General features: G+C 32.0%; 2 protein-coding genes across 3 annotated transcripts; one reads left to right on the top strand and one right to left on the bottom strand.

Moving 5' to 3' along the window:
- Positions 1–356: 356 nt before the first annotated feature.
- Positions 357–9,131, bottom strand: LOC111003722 (ubiquitin carboxyl-terminal hydrolase 36). 2 transcript variants are annotated; one of them, XM_022274379.2, is made up of 11 exons: positions 8,639–9,131; positions 8,171–8,398; positions 7,870–8,023; positions 7,494–7,668; positions 7,042–7,155; positions 6,639–6,803; positions 5,215–6,158; positions 4,348–4,588; positions 3,805–3,942; positions 3,083–3,189; positions 357–2,617 (listed from the first exon to the last, which is right to left on the bottom strand). In XM_022274379.2, exons 1-11 carry the CDS (start codon positions 8,907–8,909, stop codon positions 2,584–2,586), a joined length of 2,571 nt encoding a protein of 856 aa, XP_022130071.1. In that variant the 5' UTR covers positions 8,910–9,131; the 3' UTR covers positions 357–2,583. The 2 variants fall into 2 exon arrangements, with proteins under 2 accessions (XP_022130071.1, XP_022130072.1); XM_022274380.2 differs by having other exon boundaries at positions 3,101–3,189.
- A 768-nt stretch (positions 9,132–9,899) lies between these two features.
- Positions 9,900–11,630, top strand: LOC111003740 (ubiquitin-conjugating enzyme E2 variant 2). The gene is made up of 5 exons (XM_022274406.2): positions 9,900–10,005; positions 10,088–10,142; positions 10,257–10,399; positions 10,498–10,623; positions 10,693–11,630. The coding sequence occupies exons 2-5, from the start codon at positions 10,118–10,120 to the stop codon at positions 10,831–10,833; spliced, it is 435 nt and encodes a 144-aa protein (XP_022130098.1). The 5' UTR covers positions 9,900–10,005; positions 10,088–10,117; the 3' UTR covers positions 10,834–11,630.
- The last annotated feature ends 62 nt before the right edge of the window (positions 11,631–11,692 follow it).

The following is an 11,692-nucleotide window of genomic DNA, read 5'->3' as shown; positions in this document are numbered from 1 at the left end:
TGCACAGTAGCATCGTGCACACAATTAATAGAACTTTAATTAACACTCCATTTTCACTCGTGCTGTAGGAATCCGTTGCTGATTAAAATTGCTACATACGAATTTTAAATTTGCCTCCGCAAAAATCACGCTTGTCTAAATATTAGGCAAAAAATAAAACTAATATAAGACGTAAATTTTTTTTTAAGACTTCACGATTTCTCGGCAAACAATAGATTCTGTCGTACTGACAGGTTTTTTATTGCATAGTGGCTGAAGTCCAAGATTTTAAGTCCAAATTTAGGACTACTTACAAGACTATTTTCCCCACCACATAAAAAACTTGCCTGCAGGATTATCATCAATAAAACTTCAAATTAGGTAGTAAGATTGCTTTATGCATTTTAATGGACATACATACATCCATACTTAAAAGTCAAAAATTAAACTATTATACATTTTATAACCCATGATACTGTAATACTTATACAACTCAATCCACACTTACAAAAACATGTCATTCTATTGATAACGAAAACATATCTGCACTGGGTACTAAGAATTGAAATCCGCAACAAGGCATGTGCTTCTGGCATTAAAACAGTTTTAAGTCTTCTTAAATTAAAATGCAAAAATTAAAAATGCTCCGACATGACAATTACATGGATTATAAATATAACAAATCTAAACTAATAGCAAATTGTCATTTAGTTGAAAACTCTTTATTTGAATAAAGATTTAATTTGAATAGACAATTCTAAATTTAAAAAAATGACAACTGTTATTAGGAACTTCGCCAAACTTCATAACTGGTGTGAATTAAAATAAAAAAAAAACAAAACTTTTAGGGCATTTCTATTTTTCGTATATTTTTTTCTAATAATAATAAAAGATCGTGTATTCGGTAATTAGAATGTACTTTTACATAACGAAAACCACATCTCGATCGATCTTGCCCGCTCTACGCCCTTTGGACTGGTTGTAAATGTAAATTTACAATGAATTTAATTTTTTTGACAGTTATAAGTGTACCCTATATGAATAAAAATATTTTGATTGATTGATAGAAAACAATAAATTGCGTAGATATTGTTGCGTTGTTGTACGTCATTTTGTTTTTAATACACATTCTCAACCTTTGGAAATTTTATTATTATTTTCTCGCCAAGTTAACATTGAACGCTTTCGATTTCATTTTCGAGATTGTTTTTATTCGATCAAATTTAGTTAAATTAGTTGTTGTTCTTAGTCATTCTCGCTAATTGTTAAGAAAACTTTTAATTTTATAACTATATATTCACAGAGATAATGAAGTTTGGCGGATTGTTTATTTACAAAATCCAAGTAAAAGAAAATACTTGTGAAACTATTTACAAAAAATATTAGTTAATCTACTTCTATACAAAACTTAGACAACTTAGTTTACCTAACTTAAACTTAAAAAACACAAATAATCCAATCATTCATTTACTTAATGACAAATAAATAGAATATGAATTTTACGGAAAAAATATTTTCAAATACCCTCCGATCGTATGAGGGTAGATTTGGCTCAAAAACTTTTAAGCCATATAAAAGATTTTTACTTTTTATAGAACAGGGGGCAAACGGGCAGGAGGCTCACCTTATGTTAAGTGATACCGCCGCCCATGATATTTTAAATATTCATCATAATAGTAAATAAAAATGTTTGTCTATCAATCTGTCTGTCTGTCTGTCAGTAAGCAAAGAAACAGAAGATCACGTGGCGGTTAATTTACTCATAAAAATATTGACTCGTGTTTCTAAGCTGAGCTTTGTATGTCTTTTCAATTACATTTGAATCGCCATTGCAAAATATTGCTGAATGTTTGTAATGGCGCCTTTAATACTAGGTTTGTGTTAAGGAAAGGAATATTATTAAACTGAAATGGCATTTAAATAAGATTTTACGGCTATTTATTACATAACTAGAAGTTTCGAGTGAAAATGTGATAAACGCGTTTAAATCAGTTCTCTTTAAATGAAAAAGATCAAAGAATACATTACATGATCATTATATATGCATTTTATTATTTAAAGCGTTATTAAATACTATTATTCTTTTAATCACAATAATTTGCATGCAATTTTTTTTGTCTCGTTTATACAGTAAAGGCAAGGTAGACCAAGGATTACGGTCCATCTCTTTCTCTCAAGTAATGCCGGAAAGAGACTTAAACTTTCAACACTATCCATTATCAATTGTCTATTGTACTCAAGCGAACACTTAAAAATATAGTTGTCTCTCTCACACAGACAACAAATGAGCATCTTTTGACGATGTAACCATTAACCACTAACTAATGAGGCGTATTTAATCACAATAAGGAGCATAAACGTACTTTGGGCCTCAAAACGAATGTTTTGTCTTCATCACCCTCAAATATGAGAACGAGACAAAACATTGAGGCGTTAAGTACGATTATGAGACCTTTTCCGGCGTATTTTACAAAAAATAAGGCTGCGCAAGGCAGTTATGACGTCACTAAATTTCACTATGTCAAGCGGTAAGTTCGCACTTAATTAACTTACTCATAAAGTCCATTCAACTATGTACAGTGTCAAACTGTTGACCGACCAGGGTCAATGGCGTCTGTAATGGGCACCATTGCTGAATCTGAAAATAAACAATATTTAAACATGTATTTCGCATTTCGGTAATAAGTAATGTAAGACCGCAGAAAACACCAAAAGATAGACAGGCAAGGCAAGACAGGAATTTAATAAATAGAAGCATTATTATTTTTTGAAGTGAAACTTTTTTAGGCGCAGAGGGTAAAAATTTTACCGAGCGTCACGAAGAGATTGAGTTCGAGATAGAGTTACATATTAGAAATTAAGATGGCGTCGCACAACGTCTTGTAAAACACTTAGTTTAATATATGTAATAAAAATCCTTAATCCTTGCAAAGAACTTGGCTATTATTTTAACGCAGGCATTCTAGATAAATATTTCTCTACAACTGTATTGATTTGAGAACTAGCACTAAATTAGATTTAAAAAAAAACTTTTATAAAAGGTAGATCCAAATAATAAATCTATACTTAGTTAAAAATGCTAAAATGAGGGTAGTGAGGGTACCTATTAAATCTCTTATACTTGTTATGATGTTTGTTGTAGTGTTGACCGGGCCGTCGCTCATTACGGTATTTAAAGTTGTGACCCCACTGCATCTTGTTTTGTTTATCCTGGAAGGAAATGACAATTAGTATATGGATGAAATAGCTTATGAAACATTTTCAATATGTCTATATAGTATAAATATTTAAATTGGTATAAAACCTCATTGTTTAATTTAAAAAAAGGAAAAAGAACGAGAACGCCAATCGTTATTAAACTATAAAAATCCTAATAACTTTAATAATATAATAAGTAAGCATCTATTCAATTTAGCTTTAGTTTTCTATTCAAAAAAAACATTGTTTGTTTATTTGTACAAGGCCGAATATAATATAAAGATTCTTATACTATATTTATTATTATATATAGTATATGGTCCCCGTGGGGAATTAGACCACAACCCCTCAAATGTACAACCTTAAATGTAAAAATGGGGGAGGCCTTTGCCAGTGGGCACAAAGAATCTGTTATCATAGACAACAAAAACAATAGCTATAATGTATAGTATATAATTGATGATTCTTATATAAGGCTATAAATAAAAAAATAAAAAGTTCATTAACATTATTTCATACTATACATTTTCTATAACGTGATAGCATCTAAAATCGATTTTATTAACTCTTACTTTTATAAAGTCAGTTAATTAACGCAATACCAATTTATAGTACTGATGAACTTACCTGGAATGGATTATAATCGTGCCTGTTATGAAAACGGTTGTAATGATGGAACTTTTTCACTTTTTTGGAACGACCGCAATCCATTTCGTCCGAGGCGTTGAGAGCACGCTTTCTTTCTTCACGTCTTTCTTCGAATACCTGTAAATAATATTTACACTAAGTATGTCTTAAATTATACATGTATACTATATAACGACACTAAAGGACTTAGCAAATTTTGACGTTAAATGCAAAGAAAAATCTGTATTAGAAAAAGAAAAAGTATATTTCAGACTAGTGTTAGTAATTACTTAAACACAATTCATTTTGATAGTTATTGCGTATAGTATTGCTTATTTTTGCTCGACGTCTTTTGGTGCACGGGAAATTATATTGTATTTTATACTAATTGAAGTTAAACTTCTTTATCAGCGTTGGAAAAAAAATCCTAAGCAAATTACTTAATTAAAAATACTAATAACAAGACAATATTACATAATTATTAATTTAACTAGGAAAATATTGCTTTTATGACTACACATTTTTTTTTTCATAAAAACATACCTGTCTCGATAAATGACTGTGAGTGCCATTCCAGGAAGAAACGGGTGCCCCATAGCCCCTGTGGGAAAGGCCTTGCAAATGCCTGGCCGTCTCGAGGGCGGAGCCCGAGTGCTGAGGGGCAGCGGGCGCCGGAGCAGCTCGTGGGGGCGAAGGCTCCCGCTCGCTGAGAGGAGACATACTGCTAACACTGGTGTTGGGACTCTCTTGTGTTTCACCCACTCGATCTTCTTTGTCTTTAAGCCTAACAATTTTAATTTAATAAAGTTAATATTAATTTTACAGCTGCATTTGCTACGATGAAGTATACGACAAGGCATAAATTTGTATTTTATTTGATAGGCAAGAAAAATTTTCTTCTTGCCTCTTTCAACCTAAGATTTTTTTTTTTGTTCAAATCAAATCAAAAATCTTTTATTCATGTAGGTAAAATAATGTACACTTATGAACGTCAAAAAAGAAATATACATTAAATGCTTCTAATTTTACATTTACTGCCAGTTCTCAAATCAAGGGCGTAGAACGGAAGAGAAGAACTGGCAATAAACTCTCCGACACTCTTTTCTGTTAAGCTTCAGCTTAACAACAGCTAACATCTGAGGCATAGAGCAAGCTACTATGACTTCCATACGTCAAAATCGTTTGAGCCATACCGGGGTCATACTTAAGTTAATTCTGTCTCCTAAATCACTTGATTTTAGATTATGGCTAAAAATAGTTATTTTATTCTAGCCAAATATTTATAAAATTCTTTGTCTCATAATTTAATTAGACATTTTCTTACTTATTAGGACAACCTTTGGTTTTCATAGACGTAGTAAAATAAAGGCAAGAAGGATCAAAACTAAATAAATTTAAAGGATTACTCACTTTTTGTTAGTGTCTCCGTTGAGGCTGGGACTAAGTAAGGGAGCACTATTTTCATTGGACACCGTCCAAGCATGATGCATGCCTTTTGTGGTCACAATGAGGTGCTGCGGTGACTGACATCTACTAGGCTTAGGTTTCTTTTCATCTTTCTTCTTCTCATCATTCAACTTCTCGCTCCTTTCATCACTACTGGATTCTGAATCGTACGGCACTAACTTGGACCCAGTGCCATTCCTCTGAACATAACCGGATGTACTGCCTTTATTCATCTGCTCTTCCAACTTCTCTAACGGCGACTTTTGCCTCACAAATTTATTTAAAACTTTCTCCGGTAGCTTCGGACCGATAAATGCACTCTCCGGCTCAGTCTTCACAAGTTTAGACTTGGGAACATCTTCTGGCTTCTTTACGATGAAACTGATTTTTTTATCCTCAACTTTGAAGTTTGTCTTCTCAATTCCATTGAGAATTTTGGGCGTAGTCACCTTTTCCACTTCCCCATTTTGTTTGACAACCCACGGTTCAGAGTTTGAGCTACTGGCATCTGTCACTTGACTGAGGGTTGAATTTAATATTATAGGTTTGACATCAGGTTTAGAATTATTGTTTGTACTGTTTGTAGGTATTAGTTTTCGTTCATCATTTCTATTATAAAATGTCAATTTAAGGGGACTCTTTTCTCTATTCAGAATATTATCCGAAGCTTGGCTTCCGTAGAAGGAATTGGTTGATGTTGACGGTCCGTTGAAGTCTTCTATTGAGTTGTCTTTTTCAAAGAACATAATATAGGCATTAGTGCCGAGAACTGCTGATAACGGTAGGGACCGAACACAACTGTCATCAAATTGATAGTAATTACTGTTTGGAGCTTGCCCAATGGCTGTGTAATGGCCGCAATTTTGGGATGGACCCAAATGTGTGACGAGACTTACCAACTTGTATGACTGTAAAAAAATAATTGTTACTTAAGACTCCAACTTTTATTTGAAATTGGTCAAAAATGTATTACTAATTAATGCTACATATCAGGACATTATAAGAAATACCATTTCTAAATAATTAAGGAGAATATATTATTTTCTTTTAATATACAGGGGCCGTTCAATTATAACGTAAGCACTATAGGAGGGATATGTAATATATGTGTTTATGTACTAAGTTTTTGTAGTATTATTTTTGATAGCTTTGCTTATTTTTGCTAACCAGAGAGGGGGAGGGATAAATGTCAGTAAATCTTCTTATGTAATACTTGAACGGCCCCAAAACTGGATGGTTCTCTCTCTCATAATCATTCAAAAAATCTGTGACACAAGCGAATGAACCACCAAAATAGTATTTTTAACAATACCGTAACAAATTAAGAAAAACCAACAACAAATGCAATCTAAGCCTAATAAGAAAAAAAACAATATTGATAGACTCACCAATGGCTGTTGTGTGTTTTTATTATACATATACTTGGAAAGTGTAATTTTCTTTCTGAATTGGACATGCTTTGATAACTTCCCTCCGGCAAGTGAGAACCGCTTCAACGCAATACATAGAACCATAGGAGCTCTTTCTACGAAGAATTGTTTTGTTGCTGATACCTGCAAGTTTTACCTATGTTAAAACCAAAATTCATATACAATTTTGGTTTTAAATTTTAATCACACTTTTATGCAAGTGTTTCACACTTAATATGCAAGTCTCATTAAAATTTAAATACCTTTTTTAATATTGTGAAGTCATAATTAGCAGTTTGCTTTTCCAAATTTCAATGTATCTTTCATATTTCATGTCTACAATTTATAAATAATAATTCGTAATAAAAAAGATAACAAATACCTTTTTATTGCATGCTTCACATTTATAACCCAGATCTTCCAATCTCTCCCTCGAGAAGAACGAATCCAATGCTTCATCTAATGTTGAATGTTTCCTGATATCCACAAGAAGATCCTGAAGAAACAAGAATATGTTCTTTATTTTCTTGATTCTGTTTTTCTGCCTTAGAATTATAAAGGTGTTAAATACTTAAACACAACAAAATATCATTTTGACAGACAGCTTAATTTGTTACTTTAGAAGAATAATAATCCATACAATGGACATAATAAGTATCTAAAACACAATTACCTATTAAATCATTCATATACCATGCATATTTAAGAAAAACAAACATATTCTGTATGTCTCCTTTACGCTATATAATGCTAAAGATGTCTAAAAACTAGCTTTAGAGACTGAATGACTTACAGATGGCACACATGAAACCAAATATATAAAATAATAATCACCTGAAAATGCTGGTATGTAGTAGATAAGTGGTGGCAAGCAAGACAACGTACAGTTGATCTCAAATACCCTCCAAGGATTTGATTTAATGGAGTAGTCTCCTTACTGTATTGATCCAACTTGTCTGAATTTATAAAATTTGAAATATAACACTTTTCCATTGCTTCAACAAGGTATCTACAAGTAGACAAACACATTTTAAAATTTTAGCTTATACATATTCTATGTAGATTTAAGTTTACTTATGTGATAGTAAATCTTATTTAATTTCCTAAGATTTATAATAGAAAAACTACTATGACTAAAATGAAGACTTAAAAACTATTTTTCCTATTCATTGCTTGTTTAGAGCATTAAAAGTATTTGTGAATTAAGTACCTTAAAAACTCATGGGCATCTTCTTGCCGTCCTGGTGTTAGGTGTCTACAAATGAGTCTCAACTTTGAGTAGACTTGCCATGGTTTAATTGGAGAGCCACCACTCTTTTGAGTTGCCATCAATGTCGCTCTCATGCCACATATGACACAAGCCTCTGTAATGGAATGAATAAACAATTGTACATTTTAATTCAGATACTATATGAAAGTTTTCTTACTACTGGTTTTAATTCAACTTCATAACACACAAAGTAAGTATCTCAATTGAGTAAATAAGGACATGATAAAACAATGTCACATACCTTGTTGATTACATTTTTCAGAATGAGACGATTCTGATACAAGCCAGTTGGCAAAAGCAGGTACATGAAAGAGTGCTTGAAGGGTAGAGTTAAGGTAACATGTGTTGCCAACATTTTGCATTCCTGACCCTGCAGACCAAGGTCCTTGCCAACCCAATTGCACTTTTTCCACAGGAAACAAAATCTTCTTGGGTCTTGGTAGCCCATCATCTCCATTTTTCGTGTGATCTATAAATTACACATCATAGTTACCAACATTGCCTGTTTACAATTCAATTAATGCATTTTCCCTTCAACTTGAATTTGCAACAAATTTTACTAATATAACACCATTATGTATACATGTGCAAAATGTACGTGTAAATATTGACAAAAGGTAGAAAAGATAACCTCTAATGATTCGTTATCAGAGATTAATATTGACTGTATAATTTATATAGCTATCAATGTGACGATTTAATTGCTTACCATTACTCTGTCCGCTTGTAGTGACATCCTTTTTAAAGATTTTTGTCTCCAAGACAGGTTTTTTAGGTCGAATTACCACGTATTTTGATTTAAGTCCATCAAGAACGTTGCTTTGATAATCACCAGATTCTTCAAATTCTATCTTAGACAGAAGCACATTTTTGGCTGATGAATATAATCTGCTATCCAATAATGATGAAGTTTGTGATTCATCAGCCGTAAGAGACAAACGCAATGCGTTTGATACAGGGTCACAAATGGAAGCGGGCATTTTACCTCCAAAATTCACTTTACCTATAACTTACAATCAAATTTCGAGTTGACACATACCTACTATTCTTACTAGTCCAATAATTTTGTCTCGAAAACATTAAAACTGAAAAACTACTTCAACACGCATGTGAGTTGTGGTAAAATCGTCATTTCTGAAATCATATCACGATTCAAGAAATCACAATCACATTCAACACGGAAAAGGAAAAACGCACCGCTTCACAGAATACAGTAAGTGTTTTATCCACAGAATTTTAATTCAGTTCATGTTTATATGAATATATCTTAATTGTTATGTTATTAAGTAGAATATTTAAATTTCGTTAAAATTTCGCGTTAAAATAAGGGATATTTTACATTTGATTCCTAATATAACGGAAATTGCAAAAAGACCGAGCAAATCAAAAAAACTAAATGTATGATTATAGCTGTAAGACTCTTGTTGACTCGTGACTTTAATGGTATATGCATATATACATTTTCAATTTAAGAAATTAGGACTATTACGCATTATTTGAGTACGATACATGAAGTAAGCAATATAAACTATTTGGAAAATCGATACGTTCGTTCTGAGTCTTATAAACCCTCATGCTTTATAAGCCTCAAAATTTGTACGTGAATTATTTTAAATAACTCAATATTTTATTGTATACACTTATTTTCGAAAATTTCTTCTATCCAAAACAGTCTGCGATGCCATTAACGTCCAAAACTAAACAGTATTGGAATTAGACCAGGCTGGATATAATATTATGTACAAGCATTCTACGTCATGACCGAGTAGACACTAGACAAAACTGTACGATCGCTTTAAAATACGATATCTTTATTATGGACTTTTTTCCACTAATATTTGTCTGCTAGATACTTTAATAATTATTGTCTTCATTAATAGAATACAGCCTCGTACTAGTATATTGGATATCTGTGGTTACAAGGTCAACGAAGTATTCAGTCGTCTGTTGATATTAATTCTCAAAATTTTATTGACATTTGTAGTAAGTCAATGTCAATTTATAAAAAATATAAAAATCGCTAACCCTCATCGATATCGAGCAGCCCGTTAAATGAAATTATTCTCGGCTTTTTTGGTACAAATTATGCAAAACTAATTTTCTAATGAAAAATATATCATTGTGTAAATAATTAATAGTTCAGTTAATTACTTTACAGTAGTTAGTGAGCGCCGGTGTTAAACTGATCATGGCGAATCCGTCATCAGGCGTTGGTGAGTTTTAAACATTGTATTCACCTTAATGACTAGGTTAAAGAGCTTCTATTGATAAAACTTGTTGTTCCGATATTGCGTTCTTAATAATTTTCGACTTTTTTTGTTTCCCAGTTGTGCCGAGAAATTTCCGTCTTCTAGAAGAACTTGAGCAAGGTCAGAAGGGAGTGGGCGATGGCACAATATCATGGGGTCTGGAGAGCGATGACGATATGACCTTGACTCATTGGACTGGCATGATAATTGGGCCTCCCAGGGTAAAAGCTATTATTAATTATAGAACCACACTTTATTGCTTTTTGCTAGTTAACATAAAACTATAGACACATCTTATTGATGATTTTATTAATTTCAGACCCCCTATGAGAACAGAATGTATTCCCTAAAAGTTGAATGTGGAACTAGATATCCTGATGAGCCACCTACAGCTCGTTTTATTTCTAGGATCAACATGAATTGTGTCAACAGTCAGACTGGACTTGTAAGTGGTATTTTTTTAAACAAATATGAGATAAATATATTATGTTTTTAATAATGTTTGTTGTGTCAGGTGGATAATAGGCAAGTTCCAATCCTTGCAAGATGGCAACGTGATTATACTATCAAGACAGTGCTCCAAGAACTGAGACGTCTCATGACTCTCAAGGAAAACATGAAGCTTTCACAGCCACCAGAGGGTAGCACTTTTTAAAATATTCCCTCATTATGTTGCCCAATCTACTATATATATAGTCTTACTATATCTTATAACCTCAGATGTATTTCTTAAATAATTGCATAATTTTTGATCTTATTCTTTTAAGCCTAAGTTTAATCTTTGTCATTTATTTTTAATTCCAGCATCTTCCATAATGCATTTAATGAAAAAAATAAACATTGATTTGTTATTGTAGATTGGGTCCTCAATTTATTTGTAAGAAAACTTAAGCAACTGCAATCATTTTAGAGGGTATCATACCAATTGAATCTTACATTACACAAATTATTGTTACTGTGGCCTTTAAAAGTCAAACTTGCTTTTGTATATTAAGAGTTGTAACCAAATGGTGATTGTTTTAAAATGCTCGTTTTTATAAACTGCATCCTTCCTAAATTCTCAATGTTTCACACATATTTTAAGATAGGCATTAACTTGGATAACAAAAAATGGAGGGTTATTAAATATTAAAATTTCATATTATTTTCAAGTGTAAAATATTTTAGGAAATTTTTATTCCTTAGGCTCATAAGGTAAATAGTAATATTGATTCAATATAAGGCTTGCATATGTATTTGCAATTTAAATTTATAACAATGCAAATAATGCAGTTGCAAAACTGCAACTGCACTTTGTATTGAGCTTTGTATTGTCAAAGTGTGGTAGTCCCCGAGTACCCTGTGCGTGAATTTATTGTTTTAAAACCAAATGCTAAGTCAAATTGTTTCATAGCATTAATGTTTTTACCAATGTATAACTAGCAAAGGTAAATAAATCAAATAATACTGTCATTGTGCTTATTTTTTATATCTGAAACCTTTTTATCACAGCAAACCTAATAAATATAAAAAAA

Source organism: Pieris rapae, chromosome 13, assembly GCF_905147795.1.
Source record: "Pieris rapae chromosome 13, ilPieRapa1.1, whole genome shotgun sequence".
Taxonomy (NCBI): domain Eukaryota; kingdom Metazoa; phylum Arthropoda; class Insecta; order Lepidoptera; family Pieridae; genus Pieris; species Pieris rapae.
This window is presented reverse-complemented; position numbering and strand designations above follow the sequence as displayed.